At 62.4% G+C, this 17,804-nt stretch overlaps 2 protein-coding genes across 2 annotated transcripts; one reads left to right on the forward strand and one right to left on the reverse strand.

Moving 5' to 3' along the window:
• The first annotated feature begins 3,970 nt into the window (after positions 1-3,970).
• On the forward strand, positions 3,971-9,638 carry Tcte1 (t-complex-associated-testis-expressed 1). The gene is made up of 4 exons (XM_048347543.1): positions 3,971-4,241; positions 5,090-5,658; positions 8,778-9,227; positions 9,429-9,638. Exons 1-4 carry the CDS (start codon positions 3,971-3,973, stop codon positions 9,636-9,638), a joined length of 1,500 nt encoding a protein of 499 aa, XP_048203500.1.
• Positions 9,639-12,693: 3,055 nt separating this feature from the next.
• On the reverse strand, positions 12,694-17,513 carry Tmem151b (transmembrane protein 151B). The gene is made up of 3 exons (XM_048347687.1): positions 17,228-17,513; positions 14,911-15,351; positions 12,694-13,871 (listed from the first exon to the last, which is right to left on the reverse strand). The coding sequence occupies exons 1-3, from the start codon at positions 17,345-17,347 to the stop codon at positions 12,696-12,698; spliced, it is 1,737 nt and encodes a 578-aa protein (XP_048203644.1). The 5' UTR covers positions 17,348-17,513; the 3' UTR covers positions 12,694-12,695.
• Positions 17,514-17,804: the final 291 nt, after the last annotated feature.

Genomic DNA, 17,804 nt, shown 5'->3' on the forward strand with positions numbered 1-17,804 from the left:
ACCTGGCCGCTCCCGCTCCCGACGCCGCCGCGGGCCCCGCCCCTAGCAACGCGGGGCGTCCCTGACGACGGCCCTGCCGGCGCCGCCCCGCTGCCACCAGCGCGTCACTGCCCGCCCGGGAGCCCCAGCGCCCGCAGCCCGCGCTCCCGTGGGAAGCGGAGACCCCCCCAGGCCACCCCCGTCCACTCGAGGTGGGACCCCGGCCTTCCCCGGGCTAGAGGAGGAGGAGGGGCGGCCGGCCTGGGCCCTGGGGCCCCTGTCCCCCCTGCTCCAGCCCTCCGCCCCCCTGCTCTGGAGCCGCTTCACCCCAGGGGGGGTGCCTGAAGAAAGGGAGGGATGAGGCATGGGGAGCTGTGGGATCAGACCTGAGTGGACAGGGAGGGGGCTGGGGTGGGGGGACACCCCACCGTCAGGGAAGCGCCTTGGCCCTTCTTGGGAGCCCACGGACTGGCCATCCCCGTGGGAATTTGGGCATGAACGAGGTCCTGGCAGAGGCAGGCAAAAGGCCAGATACCGGAGGCCAGACCCTGGCGTCCTGGGGCAGGGGTGGGGTGAGGGAGCTGGCTAGGAAGGCAGAGGACGCAGCCTCCGAGAAGCGGATGGGGAACCAGAGGGGCCCTGGCAGGGCAGGCCATCCAAGCCGACCCCTTCAGAGGGAAGAAGGCCCTGGAGGAAGGATAGGAAAGTCCCAGAGATCTCAACCGTGACCTTTGGGTCTGCAGGGCCCAGTAGGGCCATGGACAGGAGAGTTCAACTCTCCATCATTTTGGGGAGCTTCCATAGAGCCTCAAACCAAAGGGTGTTATCTGGCCACAGTTAAAATCCAGCTATGCTAGGCAATCGGCTCCTCCCCCTCCTAGTCAAATGGGGAAGTTGAGAACGTTGTGGAGACTTCTCAAGAAGAAAGGGAGGGAAGGAAGGAAATTTCCACACACACGTTCCCTCCTTGATCTTCTGGACCATACCATAATCACCAGATACCTACCACATTGATTCTTTATTTGACAGATGCAGTGATTAGTGGCAAGGTAAAATGCCCTGTCCGGGACTTGAGAGGCAGAAAGCACAAAGGCCTGTCCACTCAGCCAGCTGCTGTATGGCCTCCTATGTATACACGATATTATATGCCTACACCTCAATAAATCAGGAACCAAGAATATGATTCCAGAATACCTGTCCACTGGCACACGCCATCAGAAGTGAGGGCAGCCCTGGCCAAACTGGGACACGACTTTCATTACCTCTGCTTGGACACGGAGGGCAGACCTCAAGTTCCAGCTCCCGGAGTTCTGGCCTGGTGTCCTCCGTGATTTCAGCATCCCCTCCCCTGGTGCTGAGGACGCAGGAGGGCCAGAAGGAAGATGGCCTTTTCCTGGGGATCGTGGCCTGGCTGGCTGCGTTTCACAGGGAGGCATGACCGCAGAAAGCCCTGCAGGCCTGTGAGGCCCCGGCGCCAAGGAGGCCGACTGAGCATGTTTAGCTCATGTTTTCCCTTCCAAGAGCAGGGAGAGCCCTTAGGTGGGGACGCCAGATGGTGGCACTCCTGATGTCCCTGACCTCGAGGATGTCACAGATTTCTGCCCTGGAGAAGGACCAGAGTTGTGACATGCTTTGCTCTTCGCCTTCCTTCTGCAGGCTCCCAGGAGACAGGACTCAGGACAGGAAGTGGAAGCTGAGCCCTCTGCCACCTCTGGGACCACCCTCCCCCTGTGAGGCCTTGGGGGCTGACTGGGTCCTCCAGGCCCTCAACTGATGCATGTCTGTGCCTCCCCACAGGCTTCCAGGGAGGACGGTGCCCCCCGTTTCCATGCCCAGCCATAGACAGCATGGGCAGAAGAAGGTGCCTGAGACACAGGGGAGAGGCAGGCCTTCTCTCTCCTGTGGTCCCTCCCCCCAATAAGGCAGTTTCATGGCCTCTTTCTAACGGAAATAAGAGTGTCTCAGGCCGGGCACCAGTGGCTCACAGCCTGTAATCCTAGCCATTCAGGAGGTTGAGATCTGAGGATCATGGTTCAAAGCCAGCCAGGGCAGGAAAAGTGTATAAGACTCTTATTGTCAATAAACTACTCACAAAAAGCCAGAAGTGGCGCTGTATAGCTCAAGTGGTAGAACACGAGCCTTGAGCACAAAGAGGCTCATCCAAGCCCTGAGTTCAAGGCCCAGGACTAGAAAAAAAAAAAAAAAGAAGTGTCTCAGATTTATTTGCCCTGGCTGGCTGCAAGTGTCTATCCTCAGCTCTCAGCCTCCTGAGTAGCTAGGATCACAGGCGTGGGCCTAGGCGGAGCTGCCTAAAGGCCCGAGGGATAGGAGAGAGGCAGGGAGCCTCGGTGATCTCTTTCACAGGGCACCCGTCTGGTACCGGGTGCAGTTTCCAGAGACATTGCCTCCCAGGAGGAAGGCACAGCCTGTCCCCCTGGATGATGAGAGGGCCGTGGACCGTGGGTAATGCCCCGTCTCAGGAGTGGCCCACAGGTGTCCTGGAGAACCCAAGAGCACTCAGGGTCGTAACCTCGGGAGGACTCGAGGTACAGGGCCAGCAGCGCACGCAGGCAGGTCTGTTGCCTCTGACCCCTCCCTCTCCATCGCCCCTGTCCAGCTACTCATCCAAACCCATGGGGGCCCCTGGAACTTCGAAGGGAAAGGCCCCGGAAACCTCGAAGACAAAGAAACAGGTCACAAGATCCAGTTCTCAACCCAAGACCCCCCTGCCCTCCAGAACCTCCAGCCCCCACCCCTGCCGCAGCGCCCAGTGTTCATCAAACACGGTGCAGATGTTACCAGCCGGTGTTACAGATAAGGAGACTGAAGTTCAGCCGGGAGGAGTCACATGACCCAGGGCGCACAAGCCATTGGCAGAGCCGGACACGCCACGCAGCCCGCTGTCTCTAAGCAGCTCCGAAGGGCCGTTAGTGAAAGCTGGACACCGTCTGTGAATTTGCATTCGGCTTGCACGAAGGGGGTGGCGATACACAAATCCACACGGATGCCTCCCTCCCGCCCCCCCCCCCCGCCAGGCTCTTCCTCCTTGAGCTGCCTGCCAGGCGAGGCAGCGCCATCTGCTCCCTCCCTCTGCCAAGCACGCACCCCGGCGTGCTGAATCGGGGTGTTGCCCCCTTCCTACCCGCAGGGCTCAGGGGAGGGTGCCCGCCTGCAGCAAGGGCTCAGGGGTGGGCATGTGGGATGGGCCCCCCACCCAGACCTCTGGCTTCAGCCCCTGATTTAGCTTTCTTCCCGCCTCCCACGCCACCTGCTGCCATCTGGGCTGCGGGAGGAAGGGGAGATGAAGACGGCCCAGCGGGCTGAGAGCAAAGGACGGGCCGGGCACACAGAGGTGGGCAGGGCAGCGGCCCGTTTGACCCCTGTCAGCCCACACCACCCCAAACAGTGGCCACAGGCTCTGCGTGACGATTGAGTCATCAGATCTTTAAGGTTTGGTATAAAAACATGCATACATTTTTTTTTCCTGGTCCTGGGCCTTTGAACTCAGGGCCTGGGTGCTGTCCCCAACCCTGTCTGTGCTCAAGGCTAGCGCTCTACCACTTGAGCTGCAGCGCCACTTCTGGCTTTTTCTGAGTGGTGAACTGGAGGTAAGAGTCGCCCGGATTTTCCTTGCCTGGGCTGTCTTCGAACTGTGATCCTCAGACCTCAGCTTTCCTGAGGAGCCAGGATTCCAGATGTGACCCACCAGAGCCTGGCTTTATTTACTGTTAAGAATCCCGTTGGTGGTGACTCCCCTCATTTCATTCACAGAGATGGCGTCTGAAATGCAGAAGTTGTTCTGTAACTTGCCCAGGGTCACGCGTTTGGGCGCCGGGATTGACGTCTGAATCTACTCCCTTCATGCACCACTGGCCACTGCTAGGGTAACACGGGTACCCCTTCCTCTCGCTCCAGGAAGACAGTCTGCAGGGCGTCCTGTCGTCGCTAGGCTACCGTGGGCCTCCCCGCCCCCGTGGCTCGAGCTCGCGGCATGCAAGACCCCTCGGCATCACGCCACTCTGTCTCCAGCCAGTCTGGAAATGCGCCCCAGGGCCGGGCCTCCATTTCAAGCCAAGGCGCGGGCACAGCCCCCCGCGCCTCCAAGGCGTCCCCACCGGTCTCCGTGCCCCTGGAAGCCAAGCCCAAAGCGTCCAACGTCCATCGCATGCGCCGGCTCATCGCCGAGGACCCCGAGTGGTCCCTGGCCATCGTGCCCCTCCTCACGGAGCTGTGCATTCAGCACATTGTGGCGAACTTCGAACGTGAGTCTGCCCGGCTCTGGATGGGAAGGCGCAGGCCGAGAGGGCCGAGGGGCCCCCAAGCTAGGTCCTCAGTCCCCTGCTCCCAGGACACAGCCCCGCTGTCCCTCCTCATGCACTCCCCAGCAAGCTCAGCCTGAGCTGCACCCCCCCCCAACTTCCTCCAGGAAGCCCTCCAGTGGTCACTGTCTTCTCAGGAATGAATGGGCCCCCGGGCTGTTCTATGCGCTGGGGCCAGCAGCCAGCTCCACTGACCCCATGGGAAGTGTGCTGAGGACAGGCATCATTGTGCCCGCCGTAACTGGGCCTCCCGGCCTTGCCTGTATTCCTGCCATATGTGTCCTGTCATATTCCAAGGATATATGTTCCTGGTTACTGTCGGCTCCCTCAAACCTCCTCCCCCCTTGACTGTGAATTCCAGAAAGACAGGACCTTCTCCCTCCTTTATTCATGTATGCATCTCTTAACACTTCAGCATACAGTAGGTATTCAAACAACATATTTGGGTTTTTTTTAATGTGGGGGGGGAGGCAGTAATGGGGCTTGAACTCAGGGCCTGGGCACTGTCTTTGAGCTTTTTCTCACAAGGCTAGCACCCTCTAACTTCCAGTTTTCTGGTGGTTAATTGGAGATGAGAGTCTCCGCAGACTTCCCTGCGCAGGCCGGCTTCCACTCCCGATCCTCGGATCTCACCAGTCAGGGGACCCCTCCACAGGCCGCAGCTGGCCTGGGGAGATCGGAGGCTGTTTCCGCGGGCTGGCTGTCCTCGCTGTCCTCTGTGTCCCAGGCCGGCAGCCCGGGGTCATCATGTCCGCAACGCTGACCTCTCCCTCCCTCCTCCGCCCCCAAAGGGAACCCTATCCTGAAGGAGCTGCTCCCGGAGCACCAGCAGAAGGTCCTGAGCCGCCTGTCACCTGACCTGCCTCTGACGGTGACGGCCAACCTGATCGAGGACGAGAGCTACTGGCGCTGCTGCTCCACCAAGCGCTGGCCCGTGTGCCACGTGGCCAGGCACGGAGGCAGCTGGAAGCGCATGTTCTTCGAGAGACACCTGGAGAACATGCTCCGACTCTTCATCCCAGGCACCACGGACCCCGGCGTGATCCTCGACCTCATCCCCCTCTGCAGGAACTACGTCCGGCGGATCCAGATGGATCAGTTCCTCCCACCCGTGCGCTTCCCACTGCCTCCCCGGGCCGGGGAGCAGTCCGACTCGGGCAGCGAGGGAGAGCTAGAGGAACCTGCCATGGATCACTACCAGCTGGGGAGCCTGGTGGCGGGCCTGTGCCACTTGGAGGAGCTGGACTTGGTGTACGGAGTTAAAGACTGCGGCATGAACTTCGAGTGGAACCTCTTCCTCTTCACCTACCGAGATTGCCACTTGCTGGCGGCCACCATCAAAACATGCCACACCCTCAAGGTACCACCCACTCCCAGCTTACCCCGGCTCCCCCCCTTCTCAGCCCCTCCTGGATTCTTCTTCTGAATGCTGATATTGGGGCTCAGACACAGGGCCGAGGCACTATCCATTTAGCATCTTTGCTCACACCTCCGCTTTGGGCTTTTTGGTGGTTAACCAGGGATAAGAATCCATGGACTTTCTTGACTGGGCTGGTTTGGAACCTTGGTCCCCAGATCTCAGCCTCTGGAATGAGAAGGATTAGTGTGAGCCACTGGCACCCAGCTGCATTAGTTATTTTTCAAGATAGTATCTCTGTCTGCCTGGGCCATCCCGGACTGTAATCCTCCTGTTTGCGCCTCTCTTTGTTGCTGGCCAGGCCAATGGCTGTGTCTGTCCATTGTGCTTCCCCTGTACCTTGGAATGACAGCCTAGAATCCCCTTTGCCCAGCCATTGGCTGAGATGGGGGTCTGTCAAGCTTTAAAGCTTGGGCCGGCCTCAAGCCCCAGTCTCCCCTGATCCACCCTCCTGGTGTAGCTAGGATTACAGGCGTGAGCCACTATGCTTGGCCCAGGGAGTGAATGAAGCGCTGGAAGAGGCCCCACGTCCCCAGCTCACTAACCCAGCAAGCATCTGCGCCCCAGGCCCTGTCCCAGGTGCTGAAGATGCAGAAATGAGCACAATTACCCTGCGTGAGCCCTCTGGAGCCGCAGCCGGGTGGGATGAAAGGCGCTAACGAGCAATCACAGAAACGGAAAGCCGCGACGAGGCTAGGCTTGCCAGATTTAGCCCATGGGAAGTTTGAAGTTCCGAGGAATAACTTCTCAGAAATACATTCCAAATATTCCACGGGGCACAGTTGTTTATCCGATGTAAGCATCTTGTTTTAGCCATGCTTTTGTTTTCCAGTGCCGTCGAGGGGACCTAAGCCCTCACCATGCTGACCTTCCCCTCCTCCAACCCCAGGCCAGCATCCTGTGTTGTATGCAGCAACCCTAAACCTGAATGAATGCTACGAAGAAATGACATTCTTTTGTTTGTATGTGTGTGCCAATGCTGGGGCTTGGGACCTAGGCACTTGTGCCTTGTCTGTTGGTGTGTGTGTGTATGGGTGTGTGTGTGGTGTGTGTGTGTGTGTGTGTGTTTCCCCTCAAGGCTAGCACTCTACCACTTGAGCCACACTCCACTTCTGTCTTTTTAGTGGTTAATTGAAGACTTTGCTCTCCCAGCTGGCTTTGAGTTGTGACCCTCAGACCTCAGTCTCTTGAGTAGCTACAATTACAGGCACAAGCCACCCATGCCAGGCAGAAACTCTTATAAAAGAGTGAGAAGGGCTGTTTGACCTTTCTAGAGCAAGTGTCATCTCCATAGAGATGATGATGATGATGAGGAGGAGGAGGAGGAGGAGGAGGAGGAGGAGGAGGAGGAGGAGGATTCATCCAAGGGAATGGAGACCGTATTCCAGGCAGGGGAGCAACACTCGCTGGCCCTGGGCAGGGCACACAGCAGTGAATGGCAGGGCGTGACAGGGAGACATGAGCACCAGGGGAGCAGAAATGAGGCGGCAATGGACAAGGAAGGAGTCTACATTCACCAGGGGAAGAAGCTTTGCCCGACCGTTGGTGTTGCTCTACTTGCTGTTACTATGACAAAATGCCCAAGACTGGTTATTTTATAAAGAAAAGATTTGTATTTGGCTTACAATTCTGATGGCTGGGGAATCCACACAGCATCACACCAGCCCCTTGTTTTTTCTTCTCTGAAACATGATGGAGAAACAGAAAGGAAAAATGGAGGTACGCAGAAGAGACCAAGCCGGTAGAGTAGCCTTTGTTTATAACAATCCACTCTGGGGTCTGGAGAGCACTGCATTTGGTGTCCTCCAAGGTCAGTGCTTTCAGGGACCGGACAACTTTTCCCTAGGCCCCAACCCATAAGCATTCTACCACCTCTGAACACATCCCTACACTGGGGAGCAGGCTTCCAGAGCATGAACCCCAGGGAGAGGGGACAAATCACAGCAAAACTTTAGTGCAGCCAAAGGCATCAGGCAAAAAGCACTGGGCTGTACATGTGACTTTTCACATGCTTTTCACTGTTTGTGAAGGACAATGACCGAGGTTGAGTAAGAGACACAGGAGGTCCCCTGGCAGACCATAGCCAAGTACAGGTAACGATGGCGGTACTGTGCAGAGCTGGGGTAGAGAGAGAGATTCAGGCAATCCATCAACTGAGCTCACTGGCACAGGAGGACCTAGAAGAGAAAGAAGGAGCTGGGAGCTGGTGGCTCACGCCTGTCATCCTGGCTACTCAGGAGGCTGAGATCTGAGGATTCAAGTCTCCCTGGGTAGACAGACCCAACAGAGTCTTATCTCCCAAGTTAATCACCAAAAAGCTGTGACTCAAGCAAGCAGTGGAGCACTAGCGTAGGGCACACTAGCTCAGGGACAACACCTAGGCCTTGAGTTCAAGCCCCAGGACTGGCACCAAAAAAATGAAGAAGAAGAAGAAGAAGAAGAAGAAGAAGAAGAAGAAGAAGAAGAAGAAGAAGAAGAAGAAGAAGAAGAAGAAGAAACAGCAGGGAGTAGCAGGCTTCTCGCTCAGGAGACCAGATGGTTGGAAGGGCCATTGGCAGACACTGGGAAGATGGGAGGGGACCGGTTTGGAGGGGAAGAGCAGTTTGAGGCCGCCTAGACGAGGGGGCGCCTCAGCCGTTGGGTAGAGGGTCTGAGGCTGGGATGAGAGGCCTGAGTGGAACAGGGGAACACGTGCATCGATCACGAGCGTGGCAGATGAAGCATGCATTTGGAGGGAGTCTTGCAAGGGAGCGCCAACTGCCAGGCGAGAAGAGACAGGCGGTGTGGGGAAGGAGCCCTTGGCAGGGCAGCAAGGAAGAGGGAAAGGCAACGTGGCATTGTGTCACAGAGCGTGCTGCTGCTAGGTGTGAGCCCTGGGGAAGGATGGGGGCCGAGACCAGCCTAGCAGCCCTGGGGGTCCTGGGGGAGGATGTCGGTGCTGGGCATGGAAGCACAGCGTGCTTACCAGGCAGGGGTGCAGGGCCTCCCCGTGGCTCCCTTTTCCGCCTGGCCTGGGTTACACCTGACCGGCAGGCGTAGCGGAACCCCCCGTCTGCCCACAGGTCTTCAGGCTGACCCGGAGCAAGGTGGACGACGAGAAGGCCCGCATTCTAATCCGCAGCCTGCTGGACCACCCGGCACTGGAGGAGCTCGACCTGGCCCACAACCACATCGGAGACCGCGGGGCCCGGGCGGCCGCCAAGCTCCTGAGCCACAGCCGCCTGCGCGTGCTCAACCTGGCCAACAACCAAGTGCGCGCGCCCGGGGCCCAGTCGCTGGCGCACGCCCTGGCGCACAACACCACCCTCCTCTCCCTCAACCTGCGCCTCAACTGCATCGAGGACGAGGGCGGCCAGGCGCTGGCCCACGCCCTGCACTCCAACAAATGCCTCACCACGCTGCACCTGGGCGGCAACGAGCTGTCGGAGCCCACGGCCACCCTCCTCGCGCAGGTGCTGCCGGTCAACACCACGCTCACCAGCATCAACCTGTCCTGCAACCACATCGGGCTGGTGAGCCGCCCCTCAGGGCGGGGGGGGGGGGGGACTTAGGACAACCGTCTTGGCATGCCAGCCCGGGAAGAGCCCTTTAGACAGTTGCTCTACCCCCCCCCCCAGCCACACGCCCACAAACGTCGCTCTTAATCACATCAGTATGTGAACGAGTGTGTGGGGAGGTAGAAAGGCCTCTTTGTGTCCCCCCCCCCTCCTCAGGACGGTGGGAAACAGCTTCTGGAAGGCATGTCTGAAAACAAGACCCTCCTGGAATTTGACTTGCGCCTGTCAGACGTGGCGCAGGAGAGCGAGTACCTCATCGGCCAGGCCCTCCATGCCAACCGAGAAGCCGCCCGCCAGCGGGGCGCGAACCCCGGCCACTTCATCTCGCCCATCCCGGCCAGCGGCCCCGAGACCTCCATGGGCTAAGCAGGGACACGGGGTCGCCGCCCCCGCCACGGACTGAGGAAGGGGGCGGGGAGCCCACCGGTCTCCGGTGGGTGATCGGGGAGCCCACGCGGGAGGATTGTAAGGTGAACAGGGGAAGAAGCGGGAGGAGGCACACACCCTGCTCCTGGGCCCAGTTATGGGGTAACGCCAGCTATTCCCAGAAATCAGCAAGGCGGAGAGGACTCTGAGGGACCACATCTGCCCACATCTGCCCAGACTGTCCCACAGGGACCACCCGCTCATGGACTCATCCCTACCCCATGTTCCTCTACTGGGTGATTTGACCTTCAAACACACTCTCATTCTGTGTGTGTGTGTGTGTGTGTGTGTGTGTGTGTGTGTGTGTGTCTCCTAGCTACGAAAGAGCCATGCTTGGCTCTTTACACTAAACTCACCCCCGCAGATGCCCACCTTGCCCATCCAGAAATCCGACTTCTCTTTGTGTGATCTAGTTGTGAGGGCTGCAGCCCCCCCCCCCCCCGGGCCGTCCAACACTCAAGCTAGAAGAGAGACGATAGAGACAGGGAGGCCTGGGAGTGCCGCTGTCATCCATCCCACAAGGCCTCTCACGGGAGACAGGGGGAACCACGGAGTGCCATGCGGGAACAGGACATCTGTGAGTCACCCACAACTTTATTACCCGCCATTTAGAGTTGTACAATCTTTGCGCTTGGAAATCCATGACAGAAAGGCCACAGTGTGATGCACCCGATTGACAGAGATCTGTCTTCTCCTCAGCCAGGCCCAGCCCTCCCACAAGCCCTTGTCCTTGAGACACATGGAACCTTCTAGGTGCCCTGCACAGGTCCCTGTCACTCTGTGGCTGCCCACCCTGGGGCCACACCTGCACCAACCACATCGGGCCATAGGGCCAGGAAAGGACCTTCACTGATAAGATTCAGGCTGAGCCTCATCCCTGTCCTCCTTGGCTGAGTAGCCCAGAGCCTCTGGACCCATGTCCCCAAAGAGTGGACCATGGGTTGCCATCCCAGTCCCAGAGTGGCTGCTGTCCAGGGACTCCTTCCACCAAGCAGGCGCTGAGCTGAGCACCAGAGGGGGCCCGTGAGTGACTGACTGTGTGCCTGTCCCGGAGACCTACAGTCATCTGTGCCCGACACCCTCTGACAATTCCGGAGTGCAAACGTGTAGGTGTGAGTGTGTGTGTGTGTGTGTGTGTGTGTAGCCACAGCTGCTAGCAGAGGTTCTAATTAGAGAAACAAGAACATTCAGTGTAAAGTTTAATTTTAGAGATTAATTTTCTGGTTTTTTTTTTTTTGTTGTCCCTGGCAATCAATAAAGCTACCAAGAAAATAGACCAAAGAATCGGTTTCTCTCTAAGTGTGTGCGTGTGTGGGAAGTGAGGCTGTCTGTGAGACCTAGGTAGGAATGGTCAAGACAGGCAAAAATAATAGCAGGGGCTGCCCTGACCCTCTTCCCCTGGGCAGGCTCCGCCTCAGGGCCGGGCCCGGAAGAGGAGCCGGGTTCCTCTGTCCTTGGAGCCACGAAGCGGGCTGGCTTCCAAATGAGGACAGGACATCCAGGCACCAGCTGGCCAAGAACTGTGGCCCGAGGCCCAGCTCACCACCTGTACCCCACAGATGTCCACTCAGAGAAAGAGGGGTGCTCCAACTGCCAGGTCCCCGAGGAGCACAGACTCAGGGGCCCGTGCTGGCAGGTGGCCGGGAACGGCTGCCCGGGAGTACCGGGGAGGCAGCCATGTCCGCCTTACAGCCCCCTGGCTCCCTGGCCTTCCCTTCCTCCACAGCCGCCTCCATGCGATCAGAAGACTCGACCCCCCTATCAGCCATAAGATGTGGCATCCCCACAATGTGGGCTCCCCAAATTGTCCCCCTGGGAACGAGGGAAGGGGAGCCAGAGATGTTGCATAGGTAGGGGCCACACCTCGGCAGATGCAGGACTGGTGGGGTCGGGATGGCTGGGGCGAAGCAAGAGGCGTCGGGAGCACAGGCCCAGCCTATCCCAAGGGCCCGGGGCTCCTCTCTGGGCTGAAACGAGGACTCAACCCCTGGGTGCTAATTCTGCTGGGAAAGTTTCTGCAGGGCTACTAACAGGAAGGGCAGAGACTGTACACGGACATGCACACTGGAGTACGTCAGAGCGGAGGGGAGGCGTCGCTGTCAGAGCTTTGGGGGAACAGGACGGGGGGGGGGGTGCCCCAGTGCCCCGGGTGGTGGCAAGACGTCCCTCCAAAGACCCTGGGGTACACAGGGCTTCGAGTGGGCTACAGGAAGATGGCAGAGTCGGGCAAGATTTAGAGGAGACCTGCCTCTGACCCTGCCACTGGGACGGAGCCTTTCTCCCCCCGGGGCTAGTGACTTGGTTAGCCCCCAAGACACGAGTGTGAGGGAGATCCCCGCGGGGGGGGGGGGCGGTCCTGCCCTCTGCTCTTCCTCCGGCCCCGTTCCCCCGCCCAGTGCTCCACTCAGTCCCTCGCCCCGCCCAGCTCTGAGGGGTACCACCTGGGCGGCATCTGGGGGGAGCTCCAGATGGGAACCCAGATGAGGAGACTGCGGCACGCGCCCTCCCGTCTCCGCGCCTTTCCTCCCGCACCCTGGCAACAGCGCCACGAGCCCGGGGCGCTGAGGGCAGCGGTCCCTCCGGGGGCCCCCTCCTGGGGCCCGGTGAGATAAACAACAGGGAAGGGAATGGCAGAGGAGGGGGGGACCCTCCCCCCAGCACGGGGGCCAGCGCCCAGGACAGTGACGCCTCCTCCACGGTGTCCCGGCCCCCAGCCTCGGACGCTTGGATTTCCCTAAGTGTTTGGAAGCCAGCCCCGCTGTCCATCCAGCCCGGCAGAGGAAGAGGGAAAGCCTTCCAGAACCCTCCCTTCCCCGCCGCCGGGGCGGCTCCCTGGAGAGGAGGCCCAGGGCAGGGCCCGCAGCACGGGGGCCAAGTCACCAACAGTCCGGGGCCGGCAGGCCGCGCGCGCTGGGGGCCCGGGCCGGTGGGGTCGGGCCGCGCGCTCTCCCCGCTTCCCTCCTCCGGCGGGGAGCCCCGTCCCCCCCCCGCCCCCCGTCACAGTGAGGTCTCCACGCAGGAGCCGTGGCGGTGCAGGGGCCGGTGGCTGTGGCCCAGGCAGCCCTCCTGCCGGTGGACGATGAGGACCGGGAAGTAGAGGGCGTCGTGGTAGGGCGGCGGCGGCCCGGCGTCGTCGTCGTCGTCGTCGTCGTCGTCGTCGCCCATGCTGGCCTGGCTGGAGAGCCGCGTCTGCTCGGTGGGGCAGCTGGCCTCGTTGACGCTCCCGCTCCGGCTGCGCCACAGGCAGCTGCGCCGGGAGCCGTAGAGCCGGCCGAGCGAGAAGCGGCTGCCCGCGCAGCCCCCGGCGCCGCCGCCCCCCGCACCGCCCCCCGTCCCCGGGCCGGGCCGCGGGCTGGCGCAGATGCTCAGCGCGCTGCGCGAGAAGATGGAGGAGCTGCTGGCCGCGCGCTGGCAGTGCTCGCAGCTGCGCCGGAACGGGGCCACGCCCGCCGCGCCCGGGCCGCCCACCCCGCCGTAGCGGCACGAGGGCGCGTAGCCCGCGCCGCCGCCCGCCCCGCCGCCCGCCCCGCCGCCGCCCCCCGCGCAGCGCGCGCCCAGCGCCGCCAGGTCCATGAGCACCGCCTCCGAGTAGCTGGGCACCAGCTGCTGGTTGGAGCGGATGTGCCACTCGAGCTCCGTGCTGTCCACCGTGTTGACGCGCGGCAGGCGGTGCGGGAGCGGCGGCGGCTCGTCGCCGGGGCTCGCGCCGCCCCCCGCGCTGCTGGCCGCCGAGCCCGGGCCCTCCAGGCCGAACAGCTTCTCCACGTGGTAGTGCGCGTAGGCCGTGCGGTACTCGGCCAGCACGCGCAGCGGCCACGACAGCGTCAGCAGCGCCGCCGCCCAGAAGGCCGAGGAGCAGGCGTACCAGGGCGGCCGCGCCGGGTCCGGGAAGGCCACCATGAACTCGCGGAAGTCCACGTTCTTCAGGTGCATGCCCTCGCGCGCCTCCATGTAGTCGTCCAGGCCCTCGTTCTCGGCGAAGAAGCGCGCGCGCTGGCACAGGTAGGCGTTCTCCGCCTCCACGCTGGCGAAGCTGAAGCACTTGGTGAAGCGCAGCCGCGTGGCCGGCGCCCCCTCCAGCCCCACCAGCGCCTTGGACACGTCCCGGACGCCGCAGCGCGCGTAGTCGAACTCGGCCTCGGCCACGTGCGTGTTGACGCGCTCGTGATAGACCTGCGGGGGGCCCGGGGAGGGGGTGGAGGGTGGCATGGCGGGGGAGGGGGGGGGAGAAGCCCGGGTTGGGTGCCTGCCTCTCACGGCGGACACCCTCCCCCCCTCCTCCCAGTCTGGCCCCGCCCTGGCTCCTGGCCCGGGCCGGATGCCGTCCTGAAGTCGCCTCCAGTAAGCTCTGCTCCCTGGGGGTCCCGCCCCCCGGCTTGCCGGATCCTTTGGTCACTTTCTGTGTGGTCCCACACCGCCCCCTCGCCATGCAAACGGCCTTCTCTTCTTCCCTCTCCCATCAGTTTCCACTGGAGCCCTCAATAAAAGCCCCTGTCACTAGCCTCCCATTCTGGACTTCATCTCTGAGCCTTCTTGCTTCTCAGGCTATGGTGCCTCCCCCATGACCCCGGTGGGTCTAATCCTGGAAGTGAGGATTGTCCTGCAGACTCTCCAAAAGGTCCCCCACGTCCACCTCCTCCGTGCTACGAGGGCCTGGATTTGAGTCTGGCGCTACCACCCAGCAACTGCCAACCTGGGGCAAGTCACTGAGCTTAGGTCTCCTTTCCCTTCAAAGACCGTATTGACTCCAGCCCACACCAGAGACCCTGTGAAGCCATCTACAGCCATTAAGTATTAAACTGACTTACACCCTGGGGCCCCATGGCTTTGGGTTGTTTTCAGCCGCCTCCACATACTAGCTTTTTTGGCCTTGAATAAGTTACTTAACCATCTGTAACTTTTTTTGCTTTTTTTTTTGGTAATGGTGATGGGGCTTAAACTCAATACCTGGGCACTGTCCCTTAGCTTTTCCACTCAAGGACAACGCTCTGCCGCTCGAGCCACAATTCCACTTCCAGCCTTTTGGTGGCAAATTGGAAATAAGAGTCTTAGGGACTTTGCTGTCTGGGCTGGCTTCAAATCATGATCCTCCCATCTCAACCTCCTGAGCAGCGAGAATCACAGCTGTGAGCCGCCAGCACCCCGCTAACCTTCCGCACCTTGAAGAGCCTGCAGCCCGCGCCCCCCCCCTCCCCCCAGGCCAGCCCCTCACCTGGGTGGTCGTGTAGGCATCTCCGTTGCGGTACCGGGTGACCTGTCGGGTGCGTCGGACGTAATGGTAGCTGATGGCCTTCCACCAGATGCAGGGCGTGGCCTGCTGCATGCGGCCCACGCGCTCCCGCACGCTGCTCACGTCCACGCGGTGCTGCAGCTCATGGCGGGCTTGGCAGTGCCAGCACTCCACCAGGTAGACGGCGTACAGCATGAGCAGGAAGGCCAGGGGGATGTAGACGTAGCCGTTGGAGCAGGGGCTGTCGTGGTACATGAGGCTGTTGCCCTGGTAGGCGCTGCTGAAGGTGAGGCGGGTCACCGTGGTGACGTGGCACCAGGCCACTGCCCCCAGGCAGCCGTACATGAGCAGCGAAAGCAGGAGGCACTTCCAGTGGGACTCACGGCAGAGAGACTTGGTGAAAGAGGGCTGGATGGGGCGCTGCTGCTCGGGGAGGGTCGGGGGGAGGGGGTTGAGGCACAGGCATGGAGGGGCAGAGGCCCAAGGCGGAGACACAACGATGTGGGAAGAAAGGGTAAGGCCGGATAAACACAGAAGTGATTCACATGGGGAAAGGCCAGGGCAGGGAAGAAGAGAGGGAGACACCCCAAGAGGCAGAGAGGGATCAGAAGTAGAGGCCCAGGAAGCAAAGAAGATACAGATGTGTAGGGTGGCACCCAGAAAGAGTCCAAAGGCAGACACAACAATGGCAATGAAACAGAAGGTGCGAACAGGGAGGAAGGGAGGACAAACAGGTATCAGTGAAGGTAGGTCCCAGCCCAGACCCCTTCCAAGTGTCCCAGCGAAGGGGGGGGGGGACCCCAGCCTCATTCCCCCACTGAGCAGGGGATGGCCTGACTTCGGGAACGTGTTTTCAGGACTAGATTCCGCAGAAGCCACTCCCCCTGTGACCCACCCATCTCTCCAACCCGCCCCCGACTAAGACTTCCTTTGGAGGTGGAGGCCCCCAAGGAAACCTAGGCGCTTGTCTTCTCATCCCCCAAATCCTGGCCCTATTCTCCTCTGAGTCTTCCTGCCATGCATCCTTCCTCTCTGTTCCAGGAGGGAGGGAGGGGCTGGGATCTCTGAGCAGAAGGCCGTCCAGGAGGAGCTCTCCAAAAGGACACAGGCATGTGACTGGGGAGAAGATGGGACAGAGGCAGAGGGTGGGAAGACTCTTGAAGCCCTGCTGTTTGTCACAGGAAAAATGGCCTGTGATCCTCTCCCCGGGCCCGTCTGTCAGAGCACTCTCCGCACTTTGTGTCCCGTCCTTGCTAGGGAGTTGTTGACTTGTCTGGTGCTCCAGCAGACGGAGTGCTCCTGAAGCGCTCTTTGTCTGCCTCCTGGATGCCACCAGTAGCCCCAAGGTAGCCAGTGTGAAGTGTGACTTCTCAGAGTGGCCTGGGCTTTCCCACCCCTCCCCTCCCACCACCTCCTCCTGAGTCCTCCCTTCAGTTAGCTCTGCCTGCAGCCTGGCCTGGAGGCTGGCCAGGGAAAGGAAGGAAGAGATGGAAGGAGGCCCACAGTAACCTAAGCAGCAGCAGGCCTGGATTCCGTGTGCATAGGTAGGTGGGACAGGAAACAGCTTCGGCATAGACCCACACGGAGAGGAAGGTGCTGTGACTTCCAGGGCCCTGTCCTTGGGAGGGGTGTGTGTGTGTGTGTGTGTTTGCCCACCCCACCCGTGGGCCCGCGAGGCTGGGTGCTGGTCCCGATGGGCGCGCGCTGATGGCCCCCGGCAGTAGCCCCTGCCCGTGTGCTCTAGCCCTGGGCCCTGGTGTGTGTGCAGGGGAGGTTGGGGTGGGGGGACGTCTGGTACTTTGCTCAGTCTCTTTGTCTCCAGTTTCGGAAGGCCGGAGTAAGGCTGTGCTTGGTAGGAATTCGTGGCCGGGCCTGAGCGGAGGGCGCACGGCACCCGCACCCCCGCACCCCGCACGCCTGGGACCCCCGGGGGGCTTGGCCCGGTGCACTCGGACCTGTCCGCGCAGACGCCCCGCCCGCCTCCCAGGGCAGCCCCCGGTCCGGGTCGGCCCCGCGCCCCCGTCCCCGCCCGGGGTCCGCGAGGCTCCGCCCCCGGCCCCTCCCCCGGCCGGGACCCCTGAGTCCCGCCCCCGGCGCGGCCCCTTCCTCGCCTCCGCCCGCGCCGGCGCCCGGCACCGCGGACAGCTCCGGCCGCCCGGCGGGTGGGGGCGGCGGCGCCGGACTGCGGCTGCGGCGCCCGCCCGGGGCGCGGGCGCGGGCGCGGGTGCGGGGCGCCGGCCGCGCTGCGGCGGAACCGGCGGGGGCGGGGGGCTGCCGGGCGGCGGCCGCCGGCTCTCACCTCCTCGCGCGCCGGGCCCTCGTCCGCCGCCGCTGCCGTGGGCTCCTCCGGGGCCCCGGGGCCGCCGCCGCCGCCGCCGCCGCCGGCGCTCTCTCCCGCGGCCGAGCCCGGGGGGGACATGGCGAAGAGGGGGCGCGCGGAGCTCTGGACCTCCCGGAGGGCGGCCGGGGGCCGGGGGCATCCTGCGCGGGCCCGGGGGAGGGGGCGGGGGCGGGGCCCTCGCGCTGCCCACCCCCGCCGGGGGAGGGGGCCGGGGCGGGGGGCCGGGGGGGGCGGCCGGGGCCGGGGGCGGTGTCACCTTGAGGCCCGCGCGGCGCCGCTCCGCCTCCCGCCCGCTCCCGCCGCCGCCTTTTGTCTGAGCCGAGCCGGAGCCAGCGCGCCCCCCCCTTCCTCCCCGCGCGGCCGGGCCCCGCCCCCGGCCCCCCAAACCCCGCCCTCCCCGAGCCGCCCGAACCGCCACCCCCGGAGGGGAGAAGCAACAGGGGCTCCCGCACCCCTCCCCGCCGCCCGGCCCTGCCCCCCCCCCGCGCCCCGCGCGCCCCGCACCGCGCGCGCCCGCCCGGGACGCCCGGGCCGC

The sequence above is a fragment of the Perognathus longimembris genome, chromosome 6 (assembly GCF_023159225.1).
Source record: "Perognathus longimembris pacificus isolate PPM17 chromosome 6, ASM2315922v1, whole genome shotgun sequence".
NCBI lineage: Eukaryota > Metazoa > Chordata > Mammalia > Rodentia > Heteromyidae > Perognathus > Perognathus longimembris.

Coding starts and splice junctions, on each gene's coding strand:
- Tcte1 (XM_048347543.1), top strand. CDS start 3,971: ATGCAAGACCCCTCGGCATCACGCCACTCTGTCTCCAGCCAGTCTGGA. Junction 4,242..5,089: donor CATTGTGGCGAACTTCGAAC/GTGAGTCTGCCC, acceptor CCGCCCCCAAAG/GGAACCCTATCCTGAAGGAG. Junction 9,228..9,428: donor CCTGCAACCACATCGGGCTG/GTGAGCCGCCCC, acceptor CCCCCTCCTCAG/GACGGTGGGAAACAGCTTCT.
- Tmem151b (XM_048347687.1), bottom strand. CDS start 17,347: ATGTCCCCCCCGGGCTCGGCCGCGGGAGAGAGCGCCGGCGGCGGCGGC. Junction 15,352..17,227: donor AGGGCCCGGCGCGCGAGGAG/GTGAGAGCCGGC, acceptor CTCCCCGAGCAG/CAGCGCCCCATCCAGCCCTC. Junction 13,872..14,910: donor ATGCCTACACGACCACCCAG/GTGAGGGGCTGG, acceptor GGCCCCCCGCAG/GTCTATCACGAGCGCGTCAA.